This window comes from Lasioglossum baleicum, chromosome 11, assembly GCF_051020765.1.
Source record: "Lasioglossum baleicum chromosome 11, iyLasBale1, whole genome shotgun sequence".
In the NCBI taxonomy this organism is placed as follows: domain Eukaryota; kingdom Metazoa; phylum Arthropoda; class Insecta; order Hymenoptera; family Halictidae; genus Lasioglossum; species Lasioglossum baleicum.
The window spans coordinates 8,214,008-8,237,968 of NC_134939.1; the positions used below are offsets into that span (position 1 = coordinate 8,214,008).

The 23,961-nt window shown below is 37.4% G+C and overlaps 1 protein-coding gene across 2 annotated transcripts in view; it reads right to left on the reverse strand.

Moving 5' to 3' along the window:
* Positions 1 to 23,961, reverse strand: part of LOC143213774 (uncharacterized) — a 70,042-nt gene that overhangs the window by 32,268 nt on the left and 13,813 nt on the right. Inside the window, exon 2 of one of the 2 annotated variants that reach the window (XM_076433976.1) lies at positions 1,119 to 1,246. In XM_076433976.1, the coding sequence (XP_076290091.1) occupies positions 1,119 to 1,141 (23 nt within the window). In that variant the 5' untranslated portion in view covers positions 1,142 to 1,246. Of the gene's footprint in view, positions 1 to 1,118; positions 1,420 to 23,961 lie in introns of those variants that run through there. The other variant, XM_076433975.1, reaches the window with a different exon arrangement.

The following is a 23,961-nucleotide window of genomic DNA, read 5'->3' on the forward strand; positions in this document are numbered from 1 at the left end:
AAAAAAAAAGCGTGCTTCTCGTCGGTAAATAGTGGCCTCTAATAACCGCTGAAAACATGTCATCGGAATAGAAGTTTGCCGCGCAGGAGACTCGTTCCCCGGATCAGCGACGAATTTCTCAACGTCGAAGAGCAGTCTTTATACTAATCTAATTAATCAATAGATCGATCGATCAAATTAACACTTAACCTACCATCACCGGTCGAAATGACCGGTTTCAGATTTTTTATTTTACGATTATTGATATCTTTAGTGGAGCACATATTACAACAGGAGCTGCACAAAGTTTAAATGAAATCAGTCTTGTTATTCTTATAAGGGAACATGTACCCGTTACTTTTAATCGCGAATCAGTTAAAAAAGATTGGTGAATGATGGAATTGACGATTTGATAATATACAACGTTTAAATTGATTTACACGTTTAAATTGTTCAACATCGAATCACAGCCTCCGTACTAATCTAATGTGTGTCGTGTTTGGACTCATTTTCATGGTGAGGATGTACACATTCAATTAACAAGTACATCATCGGAGTAGAAGATCGTCGCTCAAAACATTCATTTCCCGAATTAGCGTGACAATCTTGAACATCAAATAGCAGCCTCTACGTGTGTTGTGTTTGGACTAATTTTCATCAACGTTCCCAATGCATCAACATTTCTGAACCGTAATTATGAATGAATGGAAAGGTATACTCTTCGACTTGATGGTGTTTGATGTTGATGCCGCGGAAAGGATTCGTTCCTTGGATGAGCGCCAAATTTCCCAACATCGAACTTAGCCCCCGGAGTCAACCGATTGACGTCGTGTTTCGACTCATTGTCATCGGGAGAACGTTCCCAATCAATTGGCAACGACTCTGAACCGTAATTATGAATGAGAGAGAAGGTGCAATGCTTCTGATGAGTAAGAGGTCTTTGATAACCGCATCAGAGTAACAAGAAGTTTGCCACGCGAATTGGTCGCTTCCCGGATTAGCGTGAAGTCAGTGTACTCGCTGAGATCGCGTCGAGTTTGTACTCATTCTCATCGGGAGATCATCCCCAATCGAACTACAACGTCCCGGGGGTGTTGAAGCAAACTCAACCGGTGGAGTATGAAGAGGGGGTTGCTTACCGAAACGAGTGGACCCTCCCCATCGTCTCCGACGAGATCCGGCGTTGCACGAATAGTGTTCTCCAGTCGATCCTGCGTCTGCTTGTTGTCGGAAGTTCGCGTTACCGGTGTTCACGTGGACGAGAACTTGGGCTCGGGTTTGAACAGAGGGTACACAGATGCTGGTGGTCAGCGGCGGAACACCTTCCTCTTCAGGCGATACACAGGGCACGACGACATCGAGCCACGCGACGGTTCGGTGAATACTGAGCGGTCGGGGCCCGCGATAGCCTCTTCACACGGGGACGAGTGAAAGCGAGAGGTGCCTCTCGCGGCACCAGCGGTTGCCGACGGCGAGTCACGAGTTCGGCCAGGAAGGAGAGAGACGGAGGGAGTGACAGAGCGAGAAAGCGGGACGCGTCGGTCACGTGAAAACAAGGAGAAACGTATGAGAGAGCCGGCGGAGGACGAACGTTCGACGCTGGAAGAACCGCGAGGACGACGCCGCTGCCGCCGTCGCTGATCCTCTCTGTTCCGCGAAGAAACAGGAGGCTCCGCGCCGCGTGATCCCAAGAGAGCAAGAAAGCACCGCAATCAGCCTGCGAGGGAGAACGCGATTCAAGGGGAGTCGGATAACGGGCAGAGTCACGAGGATTTCAGGGGACGCCAGTCACCTGACTCTCGACCTCGCCAGCCCGCGGTGGTTGCACGGCTGATTTGAAATTGGTCGGAAAGAATGCCACAAAGTGAAACACTCCGCAGCTACCTGCCAGCAGCCTCTCTGTTGTACGCATCTTGCGAGACAACATGAATTGTGCTACAATGAAGCTTATACTCCAGTTGACAAAGGCGCTGGAGAGGTCTGATCCTTTCGAAAATGTTTGTTTCCTCGATTTCCCATCAGAAAGTTGAGATTATATAGAAATTAGTTTCCTCCATGATTCAATGAAGATGTTGTGGCTATATGGGGCAGGGACATTCAAGATTAAAGGAATGCCACAAAGTGAAACACTCCGCAGCTACCTGCCAGCAGCCTCTCTGTTGTACGCATCTTGCGAGACAACATGAATTGTGTGCTACTGTAGACCATATACTCTAGTGGACAAAGGCTCTGGAACGGTCTGGTCCTTTCAAGATTGTACACATATATAAAAATGTTTAATTTTTATATAATCTCAACTTATTCATGGCTAGTCGCGGAAATTTTTCCTTCAGGACTTTCCTTCATGATTCATTGAAATGGAAGAAATGCCACAAAGTGTACGCATCTTGCGAGACAACATGAATTATGTTGAAGCATATACTCTTGTTGACAAAGACGCTGGAACGGTCTGGTCCTTTCACAATTGTACATATGCATAAAAATGTTTATTTCCGCGGTTACCCATGAGAAAGTAGGGATTATATAGAAATTCGTATCCCTCAGGATTCATTGAAGATGTTGAGGCTATGTGGAGCAAGGAAGATTAGAAAAAATACTCCGTAGCTACCTCCCAGCCTCTGTGTTTTTCCAAAACAAAATGAATCTTGCATTTTTTCAGCATTGCAGATGTATACACAAATTTTTATTCTTTATGCGAACATTTTAGTCTTTATATAAATATTAACTTCTTCAAAGAGTGACTAAAAATGGAGCAGGGAAGATATAAGTTTGATCGGAAGAACGCCACAAGGTGGGACACTCGACAGGTACCTTCAAGCCTGCTAGCAGGCCTACAGCCTCTGCGTTATACGGATCTTGCGGGACAAAATGGATTGTGCTATGTTGAAGCACGTATTCCGGTTGACAAAGGCGCTAAAATGTTCCTTTCAACATTGTAGAAGTATATATACTAATTTTTATCCTCTCAATTTCTCACGAAGAAAACCGAGATTATATAAAAATTAGTTTCTTCCACGATTCAGTGAAAATATACTGGTTGCGTGGAACAGGAAATATTAAATTGTACATGTATACAAATTGTTATTCCTTCAGTTCCGCATGAAAATAAATTAAGATTATACGGTTGCTTATGGAAGTGCTTGCATGGAACAGGGGTGATTTAAAATTGATTTGGCAGAATGTCACAAAGTGAAATATAGTTTAGCTACCTTTTCGCTCCAGCATGATTTCAGCTTTTGTGTTTTCCGTATCTTGCAAAACAGAATGAGTTATGCTACGTTGAAACAGCGATTCTGTTGACGAAGACACAAGAGCGTTTTGATTCTGTCGAAATTGTACATGTACAGTGTATGACCAAATGATTAGAGTCGCTGTACGAAAAATATGTTTTTCGTCCTTGTAAGATATGTGTTACCGTCATTGTTTCTAAATGTACTTTCACGATTAGCGATCATTGACGCTTCATTAAAAAAAAAAAGATTTTCTCAGTGTAGTTTGCTTTTCATTCAAAAATTAAATGACTCTTGTAATTCGATCTAAAGATGAATTTCTATGAAACTTAAATAAAAATGCAGTGGTTGCATTCCAAATTTAATTGCAAGAATGCTGAAAGTGAAACACAGTTTAGCTACCTTCAGATACCAGCTTGGAAGTATGTTAATTTGGAGCGGAGATCATAATTCGCGACGGTGCAGACAGGTTTTAATAATTACGGAATTGCGGATGTTTATGCAAATTTCTGTCTCTCGATTACTTCATAGAAACGAAAATTACGTCTGGACGATTCCAGGTCTACTGTATATTAACCCTTTACACTAGGAGCTACTTTAACTCGATAATGAAACATTTCTTCCGAACGAGAATAATTCCATTCTATAATAATTTTTTTCTTTGTATGAATATAAATTTCATATAATACCTCACACAATATTTAAATGTTTAGTAATTGATTAGATACCAACATGTTTAACAATCTAAACAATATTTTGAATAATAATATTCAAACAGAATCTGTCGAGTATGAATATTGTTTTATGATTGTTGTATGAATTTTATTCTTTTGTTATTATGTTTATTTCAGCAGGAGGGTAGACACTTCTATTATATTATAAAATATACTGCGCGGGAAGGAGCCAAAGATGGTTTCGTTAGGTATGCTTCAGCATAAATTATAGTTTTAACAATAGCCCTCAGTATTTGAGGAAATAGTACCAGATGCATCGATGTGCCCATCGTTCATTGTTCTGTCACGTTTTTCAATGTTTTAATATTAATATCTGTCCCGGAAAAACACTTTTTGACCAAATTACATCTTTTCCAAGGTCCACAAGAACAGATATCCTTCTAGCCTTCAAAAGGCTATTCAAAAGGCTGTTCATGATTTTACAGCAGCGACAGCTATCCAAGTCTTCACGTATAAATTTTTTACATATTATAGAATCTACATTTCAAGATTAATCTTTTTATTGAATCTAATACCTTTGGTTTTAATTTGAAACTAATAATTTTGCTTTTTTTTTATATCAATCTTCTAAATGATCTAGAGATACATAACAATCTCCTAAATGAAGAATGCGAAGTAAAAAACCTCCATTAGATATCTAATTTTGCTTTTTTCTTTGAATATCAATCGTCTAAAAGAAGAACACGGAGGACCAAAAAATGAGATTTCTAGTCGAATGAAAAATGTTTCATAACAAAACGCGTTGACTAAAACGGTGTTTGCTTTGACTGATAAGTAAACAGCGGATTTTATGCATCTATGACAAAAATGAATAGATGTAATTTAAAATAGTAAAAACATTAGAAGAATTTTTAAATACTGTGATATTCTTTTCAACCTGTTAAACATATTAAGAAAGAAAATGATTCACTCCAGTTTGCTGCACTTCAGGCACAAAATTTTTATTTTCCATAAAGGTCCGCTGTCTACTGATAAGTTTTATTTAGAACAAAGTGACATTCGTTGAACGTGACTGTAAAAAGCGGGAGATTTACAACAATAGGCTTCACCCTGTTCGGGAACATACTGTGCGTAAAGGAATTCCCCGCTGCAGCCTAAATGATAGTTCCGACAGAGATTAGTCGCTAGTATTCGTGGCATAGTATAAGATGCATCGATGCGCGCATCGCGTTCATTGTTCCGTCGGTTATTTTTTCAGCCTCGTCAAATCGAATAAGAGAGAGGGAAACGAGAGGAAACGGGGCGGGGAGCTAGTCGACTTCGAGGAAGGAGGAACGGCCGGCATGAGCCGGGGATCAGAAAAGTTCTGAGAACCGGCGAACGGAGAATCCCGTCGATCAGAATAGAGTGTCGTAATTGTCATGTGATCGTCGAAAGGATCGCCTAACTGAACGTCTCGTCTCTACAACCGTTCACCGGCAATTTCATCGGACTACCTACAGTTGTGGCAGCCGCCTTTCCCCGTCGAAATTTTCCTACGAGCCGCGAACAGGTCCAAGTCCCAGCAAGAAAGTCTCGATATGGAAGAACGGATATCGATTTTTATCGGGGAGGAAGCCGAGATCGACCGATCAGCCAACTGTTCTGTCGCGAGAATAAAAAAACCCACCTATAAGTATTTTAAAACAATATCCCTTTCATTTACAAACCGGACGTGGAGTTAACACTATATTAATTGACGATTATTAAGATTGTAAAGATGCGCTCGTAGTTATTCAACGAATTTCTTTCCTTGGGCGTATGTTTAGTGTGTTATTATAAAAATTGTTATCATTTTTATAAATTTCATAAATGTATCCAATCCGCAGTCTACTAATAACATACTTTATTCTAAGTAAAATATTCAAATGCTATAAAAGAATTTGTACAAGGATCCGCAGTTCAGCGATCGCCATTTACGCTTCGAAGCAAGTAGAACAAGTTGATGATTTAAGAAACAAGAATCAGTTCATGCAGGAATTGTTCAGTTTCTCTACTTTGGATGTTCATAGTTACAGTCAACTGGTCTATGATAATATTTTACTTAGTAAACATTTATAGTAACGTTTTTTATACCGAGTAGTACCTGTTCATTAACGTATTATGTCACAAAGTGCTTGGTTTTGTTTTTTCAAGTAGGCTCGAGGTCTGTGAAAATCGACCATGAACTTTTGCAATCGTCCAATATGAAAAATTAATTCGTGACCCTGAGATTGACCTTACAAACAATCAGTTCCGCCATTTCTCAGATGACTAATGGACTAATGACTAAAGTCTGCAATAATGTTGTGTTCGTATTAATTCGAACAGTGCATGGAGAACACCAGTATTTTATCTTAACCCTTTGCACTCCTTTGTTGAGTGTGACTCGACATCGGAGAAAGGAAAATGTAAATGAAACTTGTTTTTATATGTGTTTAAAGTCGTATCTTTTAGTTAAAAACAAATATCAGTTCCACAAATATAAATCACAACAAAATTTGAGAGCTATTTCTTCTTTTAATTAGTAAACAAAATTGTTTAAAACAAGCAGCAGTCAAGGAACTGTCCTTTGAAGTAAATTTCAAATGAAACACTCTTAACACTATTTTTTAAATTATTCAATAAATTTCTTTATTTAATCACGTACGTGATTAATTTTTTTTTTTATTAAGTTTTTATAATAATAAAAATTGTGAACAATCTAAACAAGTTCAGTCTTGTAATTTTTATAAAACATAATGTGTGTATATCCGACACATATGTTGAAACAGTAGGGAGTTGTTGGCAACAAAATTGAAAAATGATTCGGAGTGCAAAGAGTTAAAACGATGCTATTATTTAGTTCGACTGATAAAATAATTTTTGTATCGTTTAAAGAAGCGGATAAAGGAAAGATTTCTACCTGGGAGAAGAAACGAAACCGACGAGACGAAAAGAGGTCGAAGAAGACAAGAAAGGATAGGAAGCATCTCGACGAACGGACCAAAAGGGGCCCATGCTCGAACAAAATGGGACGCGATGGTCCCTCCACGGTCGTTCATTACATTTCGGAGATGAAAGCATGCCGTGACCTTAACCCCCCAAAACAGGAAACCGAAATACTTGCGATTCTACTTTCATCGGCAGAGAAACTTTGGTTTCGCTCGTGGACCGGAAATGATTCTTGGCGATCACCATCTTTATAAACACTGATTCGGAATGTAATTCGCGTAACCGGCGCGTTACAGCAGATCGCTGGCAACATTCTTACCATTCCAACCGTTCGTCAATCTCCGCGCAGAATTTTATCGAGAATGTTGAATTTGCTAAATTGATGAGAAACGCTGTAACAACTTCCTAAGAAAACGAAAGTTCTTCATATTGATTTACCTCCCCTAGCCGACGCCGTGGAACTCGGGAAAACCTGGCTTCAGTTGTAATCCGTTAATTATGTAGTGCCTCGGCAGTGAATCATCACGCCTCTTGATTGACTTGCTCTTTTACTCGGTTGCGCCGACGAGAACAATGAAAAACAAGTTTAGAGGAAAGAACAAAACAGCGTTGTTGCCAATCCGAATGGAAAAAAAAATCCGTGCTAGTAGAGAATTTAAAATAAAAAATTATGCAAAACAGCGTCTGCTATCGTCGAGAAAGCGAAACGTCCCGCTTCCTTATCGGGTGTAAGATCGCTTATGAAAAGTACAACAACGACGCAATTTTTTTCACGTAATGTTTAGATAACTTTCCGACTTTATGTCGACGGGACATGCCACTGGATGCAACGTTTTCAAGTTCATCCGGGTGGAACGTATGATTTTTATCTTTGTATTATATGATCATTGATATCATTATCAATGTTAAATTGAATATCGTATTTCTAAGTGATACTCCTCAGATGCAAGAATTTTTTGACTCTAATTAATTTGTCTTGCGAATGACGATGAAACCATTTGAGAACAAATCTGTTTCATACGATTATTTAGTTACTTCCATCGTTAAAAAGCTTTCAAGATGTTGATACTGTTTTAAGCATTTCCAAACAATTCTCAATTCCAATTGACCATAAATTCTGTACTTTATCGTACATTTTACTTTATGCTTGTATTTTATAATAGATGAAAAAGTTTTTAATACATTTCTGTCTGGTGGCCGTGCACTTCAAGACAACATTCATACATTTGCTGCAAGTTTTATCAACCCAGTATCAGATCGCGAAAAGAAAGAAATGGTGTAAAAAATGTTTACGTAAACGGCGTGTATATTCTACCATGAACTTGTTACAAGAACTGCGTGCCAATGAACCGGCAGATTTCAAGAATTATTCCAGAATGGACGAAGATGCTTTCCATCTCTTGTCAGAATTAGTTCGCCATAAAATTACAGAACAAACCACAAATATGAGAGTAACAATTAGCACTGAAGAAAGATTGATTGTTACTCTGGGATATTTGGCCATTGGAAGTCCCTAAATTGAAATTGAAGATCTTAAATTCAGTAATCGATATCAGATGTATATGTTTAATTATAAAACAAATAGTTTAACGTTTACTTCTTACTGTGCCAATGATTGTATTATTTGTCTTACAATTGTTATTCACTGAATATATTTTATAATAAAAGATTTATGACTCGTAAAACTGTTTGATTTTGCTGAAAAATCTCTATTAGCTTATAATGATATCAAATTATTCTCGTTCAAACATTTCAAAAAGAGATAAAAAGCTTAGGGTGCCAATCATTGTACAGTTTACCCTACGATAAATTGCATCGTCTGTGGACCGTTGTAGTGTTCGAAATGTACTGTCGATTCATATATCAGACTATTTCCAAATACGAGTACATTAATTTGTTGCGGAGATATCGCCGACACATTCGCCTTGGGCCGACTGTAGATTCGCGATTGCAGAGAGCTGGCGATTTAATTACAAATAAAATCGAAAGCGGAAACGGTTGGAGGTTGGAACGTGTCTCGGAGGTGGGCCACGAGGAGCCGATTCGTCTAGGAAGTCAACCGGTCTCGGTTTGCGAGCTTCCGAATCCATCGTTGATGCCGATGCCGATGCTGATCTTGAAAACAGCCAGCCGCTATTTTTCCTCATTCCACCGCGGCCAAGAAACTTTTGTCCGCGGGCACCACCGCGAACCAGGTGGCCATTGATAGACGAAACTTTCGCGTGGACCGGTGTATCGTAACGAGGACAAGAGCGAAGAGGGAAGCAAGGGGATCAGAGTCACGGGACACGCAGTGAAAGTGTTGCCGTCAGTGAAAGAGAGAGGGGGAGGGGAGGGGAGAGAGAGAGAAAGAGAGTGAGAGAGTTACCGGCTCTCTTCCCTCTCGTTTCACCGGCGGAACAACAGCGAGCCGTGATGTGTGTCGGGTAAAAAAGAAGGAAAAGAATTCTGCGAAGAGAAACAGACATGTTCGACTAATCTTCTGACTATTCTTGGAAAAAATACTTCAGCTTTGCAACTTATTCGTCATTTGATAGCCAACGATCATGAGGATCCTGTCGTCCCGTCGTCGGCGAACCAGTCGACGGTATATTAATTATCAATTAGTGATCTCGCTCTTGGTGGAACTCGCGAGCTGATCGAGCCGTCTCCCGATTAAACTGCGGATCTTTATGCGAAATAGAGGATGCGACGAACAGAAGCCGGAGAGAAATTTCTTTGTTCCTTTATCGATTCTCATAAGTTGAAACTGGTACTCTATTCTTATATCCTTCTCACTCTTTGGGGCGAGTTGAAGTTACAAATAATTTAATTATTGTATCAGTAAGAGGTGCGGGATTAACAGAAATATTTTTAACATTCCACCAAATGACCAAATCTCGAACTTCTTATTTTATGATTGTTGAAATTATTAAGACTTTTTCTTAGAAAATCGCTGAGTAAATTTTTTAATTCAAGCAAAAATTATGATAAAAATATTTTATTGCAATTTTTGCAAAATTTCTTTTGCACATTCTCTAGTAAACTGAATTCTAGCTTCTCAATGATTATGAAATCGTCTGGCTCGATTTTGATACAGTTATCCCGTTTTAAAGAGTGTCCCAATATTAATGGTGTCATTCTGAATGCGATATGATAGCATTAGAAGAACTCGACTTGTAATTATTCATTAAACAGAGCGCTGTTGTTTGCGGTCGAACGGTATACCGGATTTAGGTATTATTTTCTCTAGTAAATTCACTTTCACGGCACATTCTAAAAGTAATAGTTCCTCGAGGTTATAAATCCTTGGATCTTATATTCTTGTACAAGTTTTTCAATGATACTAATACACTCGAGCCACTTCGCTGTACTCGGGCCAAACATGCACACGAGTTTGGATATATTATTTGGTCTCTTTAATATAAAACTTCCTGCCGCGGTATATTGAAAAAGTTCAACACCCATTTCCGAGTTTTGCGGATAGGCATTATAGGTACCTCATGCCACAATTAGGATTTTCTACTCTCTAATCATAATTTGCTAACTTTGAGGAATGAATATTAATGTATCGGCGAAAAAAGTGCTGGATTGCTACTTCATACCGTACGACGAGCATAATCGCGAAACTGCAGACGTTCCTGCAAATCCAAATTTTTATAGACAAGTATCGCGCATGACTTTATTTTTACAACTAAATCTTCATTACTTAGCGCAGCACAGAGCTTCTGAAAACAACGATGAAATTTACTTTTTAACAATTGCTTATTTATTAGAACATTTTGTGCATGCCAGATGAAATAAAAAATAATTTCCATTTTTCAAATTTATGTCGGTGCAAAATATATTTAACAATTAACGTTCGTCAAATTCAAATTCTCAATTATTATTGGACTTAATAATTGATATTTCATTGAATCAGTTAGGAGCAAAACCGATCAGACACACTATAAATCAGAATAACTTTTTTATGAATGGACCAAACGACTTCAATTTCCCTGAAGAAGAAAGAAGTAAATCAATTAACCAATTTCAATGAAATTTTCAAAACGTATTTAATTTATACGAGTTGACCAAACACATCTTTTAAATTTTCGTTATTGGCCCAGATAAAAAAGTCGTAAGAATCAATTTTTACTATTGTTTTTCATAATTCCGATCAAATGCATATTTTCAACATATTTCTAAGACGTCATTTACTAAACTAATTCTTCTAGCCTTACAGAGAAATCGAAGTCGTTTGGTCTATTCATAAAAAAGTTATTGTGATTTAAAGTGTGTGTGATCAGTTTTGCTCCTAACTGTAGTGACTATTGTCAGATTATACTTCATTCAGATTTCTTAAAATTTACTTCCTCTTACTTACAATTCGACCATATAAATAGAAAAATATATGTTCAAGTATAGACATAAAAAAACTAGAAAACCTATTTCCGCACGAACATTCATGTCAAAGACAATGGACTCTGAAATATTGAATGGAACGTAAAGAGTAGTATTGAGGAAGTAGAAACGGCAAGCTGTAGACGGACACGTTATCTGTTCGACAGCACGAACCGAAGTCGATTATCTCGGATAAGAGACCTAGTGTGAAAAAATGGCATTACGTATTTTCGATCGAATTTTTCGTGGTTCTCACCACTTTCCCAATTATATCATCGATTACATGACACTCTGAATAATTTCAGTAGATCGGGACAGCTCGGCTTACGTTTCCCAAAATGGCAGAGCTGGAATCGATTAAAAATCAGTGTCTAGTTACGTATGAAGTATTATAGAATGGCTACGCATTGCGCCGCAGGTTTCCGCATTCTAATAACGCGTCGGGAAATCGAAACGCGTGAAAAAATCGTGAAGAACGTGTACACGCGTGGGATGAATGGAAAGTACAAATTTATTTAACCGCCGAAGTTCTTCGCGAAATTATGTAACCTTCTACTCTTCATTCGTGGATCATGCTTCAGTGAAAGATAAAAAAAAATAAATTATTTTGTTCACACACAGTATCATAAACAAATATATAATGTCAAAAATGGGTAAAAGACTTTTGTTGTAAAAATTTATAAATATCTGCAATTCTTTAGTTTTTTCCCTATGTATTTTTAAATATTAATTTAAATAGCAAAGGATAATTACTATTCCCGTATAATCAGTATACTTACATAAATATGTAAATCAATTTTAAAAGCAATATTACTGCAAACATTACACCTCTGTAAATTTCAAAGAAGTGCCCAAATTAATTTCGTGTACAGTATTTATTAAAATACGAATTTGTAATATACAATAATCAACGTTAACGTCAATATTTTTAAATTCAATATCATAAATGTTCAAAATGCGCCTAGATTAATTCGATATTCATTTTGATCAGGCTCCTCAAGGTCTGAATGGAAACAAGAGCTGCCAATAAATGAAATTTAATTAAAATCTGAATGATGTATATCCGAATCGACTTAATATAAAATCAGCATATTTCGCAATCGTTCTTCCACAGCATTAAATTTGCCCGAGTGAAAATCACAAATGTGCAGTCACTTAATTAATTAATTTTGAAAGCGCCACGATATCTCGAGTCGTACTATGGTAGGTGGCTCTCGAGTCTCTTTTTATTTCAAAATATTTCCCTGCCGGTTGGTGACGAGGAACCACAACCATAAGTCGAATTCTGTGTCAGTGTGTCAAATACCGTGCTCGTATCAATAGCGAGAGTGAGGCGCGAGTGTTACTCAATGAGCAATGTTCGTGTGTGAGCAGCATACGGGCCAACGAGCGGATCGTCACGTCTCTGTGCTAATCCTCTTCGTTCGCACAGCGCCGGGACAGATGAAAGAACGCGCAGTCACTGAAAAAAGTGATGATACACGACGCATCACACCTTTCGCAGAAAGCGTCCAATCAAAACGCGATCACTGCAAATTTTCTACCGATCTTCTTGGCCATAAATAAAAAATAATATAAAATAATTGTATTGACATCAGATTGCACAAGCTCGTGCCTGATTTCCATAGATGCCGCAAACTGTACTGTAAAACTGTATTCTTTAAAATTTAACCATTGAATTTTATTTTTGAATCGGGCAGGAACTTGTGCACTCATCCAATAACACTGTCCAACAAATTTCAACTTTTTTTGTGATTTCAATATATTGTTGGGTCCTTCTTATAGAGTTTTTTGCGCTGATTCCGAATCTGGTTTTAATTTTTTTCCTATACGTCCAGTTTTTGAAAATCATGGCTTTGAAAAAAGAACATATTTTTCAACTTTAAACAAATATTGCGATGTTATTATAAAAGATATTAAATTGTTGTTTACAGCAAACGATTCTGTAGACTTTCCCGAATACAGTGATATCCAATATTAATACATTATGATTGTTTAAACATGTTTAAACAATGATTAAAGACGGAGATGCACCACTTTTGCACCAATTTTTGCGGATATTTTCGAATTTATCTCAAAAAATAAGGGTCCAGCGAAAAATTGAACTATACCACGCGAAAGAGCAGACTTTTATCTTGAGAAACCCCCCTGTGAAGTTTGCATGGTCGACGTTTTTACCGAACCAGAAAGCAAAATATCTTCGCCCGACATGCGTTGACGCCAGTGGTGCTCTTCCACTAGCGCGGTCGTTCGTCGGGATACGGCGCGGCGCGCTGCGGTGAAACGGCGCGTGGCTATAAGCGCGCAATTATGTCAGCTTACTTAAATGTAATATTTTATTAAATGTGTTATACTATTGTTATTTATTATTTATTAGTATATTTATTCTGTATAAATTATTTTATGTATTTTTTAATGTTAGTCTCTCGTTTATAGTATATTTAATACAAAAAATACCTTTTGTAACAAAAAAATAATTTATTCACACACTACACTATTACACTATTTACAATGCTAATATATATGTGTACACTATTCAGATATAATACACTACTAAAATACATATATTATATACACAACAACTAAAATACTATAAATAACTATAAATGTTTTTTATGAAGTTTTATACGTAGCAATGCAGATTTGAAATGCTTGACACGACTGATTTCAACAAACACAAAGCCGAAACTGAACTCTGGCATCAGTTTTCTTAAGAACCAACACGATATTTTGAAATAAATGACGGTCTACGGACAACGGAATACATACAATGTAAGGAAAGTCTGCAATGCGGTGACTGAAAAATTTTATTTTCAGTAATTGTCGTCTTATCTATGTATTGTAATTATAGTGCCAATGAACACTCGAGATTCTTCCGAGTAAAATAAGTCCAAACACAATATAAACGGGACTATTTTTATTGACTTAAATACATAATTAAAATAGTTTGCTCCATATTAAATCGATATAGTGTATTATATCTGAATAGTGTACACATATATATTAGCATTGTAAATAGTGTAACAGTATAGTGTGTGAATAAATTATTTTTTTGTTACAAAAGGTATTTTTTGTATTAAATATACTATAAACAAGAGACTAACATTAAAAAATACATAAAATAATTTATACAGAATAAATATACTAATAAATAATAAATAACAATAATATAACATTTAATAAAATATTACATTTAAATAAGCTGACATAATTGCGCGCTTATAGCCACGCGTCGTTTGACCGCAGCGCGCCGCGCCGTATCCCGACGAACGACCGCGCTAGTGGAAGAGCATCACTGGCGTCAACGCATGTCGGGCGAAGATATTTTGCTTTCTGGTTCGGTAAAAAAGTCGACCATGCAAACTTCACAGGGGGGTTTCTCAAGATAAAAGTCTGCTCTTTCGCGTGGTATAGTTCAATTTTTCGCTGGACCCTTATTTTTTGAGATAAATTCGAAAATATTCGCAAAAATTGGTGCAAAAGTGGTGCATCTCCGTCTTTAATCATTGTTTAAACATGTTTAAACAATCATAATGTATTAATATTGGATATCACTGTATTCGGGAAAGTCTACAGAATCTTTTGCTGTAAACAATAATTCAATATCTTTTATAATAACATCGCAATATTTGTTTAAAGTTGAAAAATATGTCTTTTTTTAAAACTCCATTTTCTCAAAAACTGGACGTATAGGAAAAAAATTAAAACCAGATTCGGAATCAGCGCAAAAAACTCTATAAGAAGGACCCAACAGTATATTGAAATCAAATTTGGTGTTGGACAGTGTAATCCAATTGTTGAATGCACATGTGTGTGTCTACCATGACACGTCTAAAAAATACATGGTCCTACGACCGTAGTACTCCTTGAACCATTCATCTTTCTCCTTTGACGTCAAATGAAGGGAATGTACTCGAATTGAGAGGAAAAAGTTCCCCCCTCTCTGCCACTGTCGGATTAGCCACGTGACATTACGACACATGCGTGACAGAGACGGAACGCGTCACGTGACCGAGTGGAAGCGTGGGGAGTAGTGTCGTAGAGTGGAACAGTAGAGTGGGTATACAAATCATGAGGTCCTAATTGATTTTACATCGTGTTAATTCTTTGCAGCAACTATTATACATGAAACAATAATGTTTCGTTTGACTGAAATATTATTGGTCACCGCAGATTTTTTTCGGTGGCTTATGAAATTCGAAAATGAAATAAAACACGACCGAATACATTGAACAATTTCTCCCTCTACCCCATTAGGATTAAAACTTCATAATTTATTGACAAAACTGTGGAAACTGATGCTTAAATTAATTAGTAGACTGCGAATTGCACTGATGACGAATAAATAGCTGCAACGCAAAACAGTGAAAATATTTGAGTACTTGAACACTAATCTTTTACCACAACCGGTCAATTTGGGGAAGGTGGAGTGGAAGACGAGTCTCAATCTGACGACTCTAGCGTGGACCACCCTGTACTTATAAAAATTCAATGAGAAACGATTCTCTCTGATTCTTAACAATTAAAATGATCATGTGAAGATATTTTCTGCCTGAATGTCGACGATTGGCAGCGGTCGCCGTTTTCCCAGATAGCGATAGAGAAAGTGAAGTTGAACCGGCTGAAGTGTAGTTTTACTTCGATCGTGCTTCCTGGATCCAGGATTCTCATTAATCGGCGAATTTTCCTCGAGCGCTCTTCTTCCCGCGGTCACGAGGAAATTATGAAACGCTTATGGTGTCGGCAAGCTTCCTGGCCAGACGCAATTAGATTTCCACTCGCAGCTCAGACCGTTAAAAAGACCCCGCGCAGCATATGATTTATCGTATGATGAATCGTGCAGCTTCGTCCGATACAGAACGATATAATCGCAAGGTACAAGAGATACGATCGTGCTCGGACGCAGCGTGGATCTACGGTAAAACGAGAACCACCGTCGATTGTTTATAGCTTCTGTGTAGTTCAATAAAACGATTTCCTCGATGGCTTCAGAAAAGCTGTTTTTAATGCAAGGAATTCGTCCCCCTATTTCCTGGGTCATTTGTATGGATGCTCTTTTTTGTCGTTACTCGACTGCAGATATTTGTGCAACTTCATAGTAGACTTACAAGGGAAGGACCCCAAGTGTCCGACTTCGATTTTGATAATCTTTTCTAAGACGATGGTATATGGATCCCTAATGATGTCGGCAAAATATTAGGTGTAGTTACTCAATTGTTTTAAAGATATAAACAATTGAACTTTCACGCAATCTGCTTACACGGCTAATGGAACTTCGAAAGGCTTCGAAGGTATGAAAGTTTAATTGTTTATATCTTTAAAACTATTGAGTAACTACACCTAATATTTTGCAGACATCATTAGGGATCCATATACCATCGTCTCACAAAAAATTATCAAAATCGAAGTCGTACACTTGGGGTCCTTCCCGTGTTAGACCACCTCTATAACCTTCTCTCTGTGTATGGGGTGCAAGATCACCCCTTGCTGACAAGAACGGAAATAAAAAGCTGACGCATGGAAAATTTCCAAAAATTTTCGAGGAATGCCAGCTGTGATATATGTATTTCAAATTGTACACTTATCTTTTAAAACTCGATAAAACTTCACAAACACTTATGCAGACAAATTTTTTCTATCATTTTACACGGTTAACATTAGAATAGTAGTGCACAGAGACAAGTTTGAATATCGTAATGGAAAATTCTAAGAGACTAAACAATTTTTTGCGACCACTTGACAACGCGTTGAGAAGAAAACATTTTATAACACTACATGGTTATGCGTGTCTCCGTAAACATTCCGGAACAAGAATAAATAGAAGATATTTCCTATTTCCTGATTTTTTCCTCCTAGGCTGTCCATTTGTTCCAGTGTGCGACGCTCGGGCAGAGGATTGCGCGAATGATCGCTTGGGATCGTCGCGAACGATCGTCGTGCGACCTGTCATACGATAAATCGCGGCACACACGGGACCGATTCAGGATTCAATTTAGCGTGTGCTCGCCTGTTCGATCTCGACATTTTCGATAAGTCGAATGAGAGAAGAGGCAAGAGAAGAGGAGCAGAAGCGGCGAGCAGAGCGCAGCGGCGAGGTGAAATGATCCAGGAACCAGCCGCGAGATAAACGAACCGTACGCTGACCCGCTTTCCGCCGTAGACATCCTTGTTTCATAATATCCATGCTGAACGACAGTCAGGGGCCGGCGTTGTAACCCGGGAGAGATGCATCTTCGTGCATTAGTCAACGCGTGTTTCCCCTATGCTCGGTGCTCGAGCAACGCCGAGGAACAGAACTCGAGACACACAGCTCGCCGTTGCGTAATCTTTACTAGCTGCTGCTGCTGCTTCTGCGGCTGCAGCTAGCAAAAGAAGACGACAACGCGTTCCTGCCATTCCGAAGGATCGGTCGGTCCTTGCGTTCTCGCTTCGAGGAATCACCTACCATAATCACCGCCTATGATACTATCGCGCCTACGTCGATCCCTTTTCCACATTCCTCGCGGATTACCCAGGGCTCTTTCTTCTACAAGCTCTTCCCTACTGTGCCGGAAACTGATCACTGCTAGACAGAAGCCGGATCGACGTGACTAAACACATTTCCAACAAGCAGTCTTCGGATTTCTAACATTTTTCCATTTAACCCCTTGCCGTAATATTTTCGTTACAGTTACAGTGACTTAAACGTCTTGATAAGGAAGAAAATTTGTACTTTTTGTATGACTACACTTATTTTAATATTAGTAGGTGTAAATTAAAATAGCGAAAATATTAGAAAAGTTTAAACATACCATTATATTATTCTCAACCTGCTGAACATAAAAGGAAAGAAAATAAATTTCTATTTCACTCCAGTTTGATGCGACTCGGCTAAGAAACTTTTATTTTGAATAAAGATCCGCAGTCTATTGATCTAAAAAGAAACGTGTGACATTCATATTTGTTAGACTTTGTTAAAATCTTCATCACGAGTCTGACTCGTTAAAATACGACAAGGGGTTAATGAAGATCTACCAGATTTATCTACGAAGTGGGCCTCGCAGGATTTACGCAACCAGACCTGCTCAGTAGTAAGCGTAGACAAGGTCGACATGATTTATTATTAATCTTAAGATTAGGTTCTTCGAGGTCATGTAGATGCGTGTAATTTTTGTCGGCCATCTTCAGTGCTCTGGAATTCTGAGCTAACTAGTTGATCCCACGGGATGCACTGGATGCTCCTTATTAGCGAATAGAAGCAAGGTCGACAGGGTTTATTATAAATAGACTCCGGATTTAATGCATTTATAACAAAAATGAGAAAGGGCAATTTAAAACAGCGAAAACATTAAAAGTCTAAGAATATTCATATATTATTTTCCCCACATTAAAATTATTAACGAAGAATATAAATTTATATTTAGCTCCTGCGTCTTGCAATTGATGCACCAACTTTTTATTTTGAAAAACACCCGGAGTCTAATTATAAATCTTGCGATTGGGGATTTCTATTTCAGCTAGATGCATCTAATTTTTGTCGGCCATCTTCGCTGCTTGTGGAATTCTGAGCTAACTAGTTGGTCCCACGGGATTCTGCATGCTCTGAGCACTGGAAGCTCCTTATTGGCGAATAGAAGCAAGGTCGACAGGGTTTATTCTAAATCTTGTGATTGGGGATTTCTATTTCAGCTAGATGCATCTAATTTTTGTCGGCCATCTTCGCTGCTTATGGAATTCTGAGCTAACGAATTGGTCTCACGGGTTTGTGAAAGAAGATAAGAAAGTTCGAGATCTTTGACGCGGTTCTGTTTCAAAGAAATGTACTGGATTTTTGTAAGGAAGGATTTCGTTGTAAGCGCTGTACAGACAACCAGACAAAGACGTCAATAAAAGGCATCGAAGGACAAAGTAAATGACTTTGTAGCAAAATTGTTCAAAAACAACGTCTTCACTTTTAAGGTAATGAAATGTTAAACTGTGTGTCATTTGAATAGTTCCTTTCAAATGAAACTTCCCGTGGCAATCTAACTGAGACCACGTGATTCTAATTACCAGCTATCCCCTAATGGCAACTTTGTGAAGGTTCGTTCACCTTCTTCCAAGACGACGTGTACGCTAGAACCCTATCACAAATCATTTGGAGACCGAATAACGGCTCGCCGTCCACTTTCGATTCTATGGAAACCACCTTGACACTTGACACTAACATACTTCAGATTGCTGTCTAACTATCACAGGAAATTGTCTGTCCTTTAACTTGAAATTAAAAAAATCGTTCCATGTAACTTTCATGAAGAGTCTAAAATTATTTTACAAGTAGTTCTTATTTGTCTATTCGTAATTCTATTTGTATTGAATAATATAAAAAGCTTTGTTAAAAAAATTAAAGAACAATTTGAACGTGTATTATATTTTCTATTAATGAAGCAAATAAAGTTCCACGATATTTCGAGTTTCTCCTGAATTATTATGACGAATATTATCCGATGCTACTTTCGACTGGCTGAATCTAGGCATCTCTCCCCTCCCCCCTTTCAATCAGTGTCACCAGCTCATGCTTCGCAAGGACACACTATTTTCAGGATTAAGGATCTCTGAACCACTCGTTTGCGATGATAGTGAACGTGACATCGTGCACGTCCTCCTTTTCTTCGACCCTCACACAGATGATTAATAAAACGATAAAACGCAAACATGATATACATTTATTTAATTCGCTTAATTACTTCTATTCATGATGACCAAACTGGACGAGACTTTTGCATCATTATGCAAAATAAAAATTGCCCTCATCAATCACAAGAGATAATGGAATCAGATAAAAATTTATTTCCTCCTCTTAGGTGGGCCTTGGAAGTGTACTTTAAAAATACAATGGTTTAATTAAATTATTTTTGATAATCCCCATCGAAATAGTAGATAGAAACGTCGCTTAAAAGCTAATCATTTTAGTAACTTAAAATATACTGGTGCTCTCAAACCCCTTTTATTCAGTTTCGTCGTGAACGCATAAAATCCATCTAACGATGACGAATTTAGTAAAACAATTTAATTAGTCACAGATTTCCTATTAGATCCTCCAGCAAACTGTTCACAATTGCTTAACACTAGTTAACACTATCTGCAAAACCGAACCAGCACACGGTTGAACCAATTCTGGTTCAAGAAACGGTTATAGAAACATTACCAGCTGGTCGGAAAAGCTTTCGCACCGAACTGTCGCATTCACCCACGGATCAAAGGACACCGCAGAATCGTTGAATGAAGACATCGTTCGCTGCGTCAGCGAAATTCCAGTGTCAAACGCAACACGTAATTACGAAATGCTGACGGTGACTGTTCTAATTCTACGTGCAGGGTCACCCATTTCATGGATACACTTTCCCTGTATATACCTATCCACAACCTTGTACCTGTAGATCATTAGACTTCGAGTCGTGTAACGCAGGTGTTTCCCGACGATAATGAAAGCTCTATAAAAAGTCACTAGCTGAATCATCCGGCAGACGCGAAACTCGCAGACTTCGAAGATGCAGTTGCTCCAAAAAGTATCGGCATACTTTTATTAGATTGGAGGGAAAGTTCTGTCGTATTTTAAAGAAAACATATCAGTGATTTTATAAAATTATACGTTTAATTTTATTCAATAATATAATTTCTATTATTTGTAACAACTTGCTGCCATCTTTCAGATAACCTGTCAACACCTCAATGACTCACTAGCAACATGTGTTTTTGATTGACAAGAAAAATTGCCTGCTTTTATTTGACACTAAACCGGTCAAAATGACCGGTTCCAGATTTTTTATTTTACGATTATTGAGATAATAAAAATAATTTCATAACAGATGATTGTATAGATATCTTCAGTGGAGCACGTATTACGATAGGAGCCGCACAAAGTCTAAACAAAATCAATCTTGTCATTTTTATAAGGGAACATGTGTACTTTTAAAGCTCGGTAGGTTTGGTGTTAAAATACGACAGAATTTTCCCCCCAACCTAAAACAATTTTCGTTAAACTGTTGATAACCCTCGCACACTCCTCTGAAATAGTCGCATAGAAGAAATTAGGATAACAATTTACCCGTTTTCGTTCTACTCGATATCATCAAAAACATCATGTTTTATTCATAACGTCGCACTTTAAAGAAATACATCTCACCACACCGACAGAAAGAAATCAATCGTATTGCAATATGTAGAAGATATAAATTCTGGTTTTCGAGGACGTTTTTTCAGGAATTTTTTCGAACGAACCATTAACCTTTTCGTATTGGGGTTTCGCACACATATTTTTAGATATTTGATGTATATAACTAATTTTTTTCATGTAAAAATAATCAAAATTACACAAGTTGTGTATTTTTTTGTAGAGTATGTTTCAACAACCCCTTAAAAGTTACTGATGTACGATTATTTTTAATAACCCTACACAACTTATTTTTAATAACCCTTGTTTAAATGTTCGAATAGAGAATTCTTCTCCTGAATGAGAACGTAAAAATCAGTTCAAATTCTTTCAGTCAATTTATGCCGCATAGGCTACAGATTAATCAGGGTTAAGGTTACCTGCGTTGAGATTTTACCATTTCTTCTGCGGTATTCTCGCTTTCTACCTTATGTGTCAATTGCCATTTCGAATTGCAGAAATCGGTCGCCAAACTGCATTATAGAAATGCAAGGCCAGCCGAGAATTAAAATTAACAAAACTGGGGAAAAAAACCTTGAAATCGCTCGCGAACGGATTGTTCTCGAACTAGACTAAACGTAAATAGATATAACGAGTATGTTTGGATCACTATAAAAGTATACATAATTTAAAATAAAGAAAGCAGCGATACAAAAAGTTTGATATGTGACACACTTCTAATTGTCCTCTAATTGTCTAAAAATTATTAATTTTACACTTTTAACTCTTAGATGTTTAATCCCTTAGCGAATTTTTCGCAATATTTATTTTAGAATAAATAATATGATAAACATTCTTCTCATAAAAAGATCAATTAGAGTAAAAACAAAAGTTTAGTAGCAGCGACGAATGCACATTCATTAAGAATGAATTAGTACATGTTAAGTTCCACTCCGCCTTGTGTTCTGTTATCGAGCATTTCCGTAAGCCATAAATCTACATATAAAAACGACAATTCAATATGCAGAAATTCTATTTTCACAATTCCCCGAAATTCGTCTTGCCGAGGCCTGGACAAATAAACCAGTTTTTCTCGTTCGAAACCAGTTCCCAAATTCGAATCGACAATTCAAATGAATCCTGACTCGGGGCATCCGTCATTTCCGAGGATTTACTAACAGGTTCTTGCTAAACCCACTGTCACGCAGAAGAAAAAAAAACTGAATTTTCTAGATATACGTGCACCGATTGATAATTTCGCTGCAGAAATGTCGATTACGAGGGGGTAAACGTCGGCCACGCCGCGCTCTTTACCTTCGTTTACACAGGCTTCTCACGGATTCCCTTCAAATATAAATGTTCGGCCATTACGGGAGAAAGTAAAGATGCGACGATTATAATTTACCGTTCTAGAAAAAAAGAATCACCGACAATGTGCATGCGAGAACATGCAGCATGCGTACGTCGCTGGCGTTTGTTTTCAATTAATAATATCGCAAGCCCACTGTTTCTTTTTATACATATAGTTTTATGTCGCATCGTTTCTACGAGATGAAGTAATTTTTAATTCGGCGTTACTCTAAAAACGATATTGTTAAATATAGGAAAAGAGTAGATATTTTTATACTTGATGTTAAGAATATCAGTACAACACGTTTTGTGATACAAGACACTGAACAATGTGCACTAGCTAGTTCTAGCAAAACCAGTCAAATAGTCCACCAATCAAGTCTTTAAAAAATATGTAATCTATATAAATAAAAATCAAATGCTGTTCGTTGGTAAGCACATCACTTGAGAACGGCTGGTAATAGAATATTTTTATGTTTATTGATTTATTACTATCTTAGAAAAGGAATATAGGACCGAATGTGTCTTTAAAAATATTATGTAGTGGTAATCTTCCAGCTTTAGACACTCCTTTTATTTTTCCCAACTGGATCTTGTATACTTTCATTTTCGTCTTCAGAACTTGAAGGCATACAAACATGTCTTCTTTCACGTAAATTCAAAATATTTTTTAATTCACTTTCCGTGGACTCCTGAACATTTTCTTTGTCTCTATGATCTCATTATTACTATTTATCCCATTATTACTATTTAGCCTCCCCTAAACGTAACATTTACCCTATTTATTACTATTATCACTCAGAGGCGGATCTAACGGTACGCGGACTAAGCGGTCGCGGGGGACCCCGGATACCAAGGGGCCCCGAGCTCTTAAAATATCTCAACTTAAAGATTTTGGAAATGACCGAAAAGGTTCAAAAAACCCTCCATAAAATAATCGAAAAACTCTAATATAAATAATAAATTCATATTTTTTAAATATGTATTTACAATATAAATATAAATTATTTTATAAATAATTTCAGAGAAGAATTTGAAAAAGTTGAAAAAGAGGCAACTGATTTTTCAGGGCTATTATTTAATGTAGAAGAAGGACAAACTTGCAGACACAAAAAGAGAAAAATGTTTTTTGATGAAAACAAAGAAGTCGGATATGAATTTACAATAAGAGAACATTTTATAGTCAATTCATTTTATGTTGTATGTGATAACATCAAGGCAGAACTATCTCGAAGAATTCAAGCGTATGAAGTTGTTGGTAAAGTCTTTTCGAATATTTTTTTATTTGAATTTATCAAAAGAA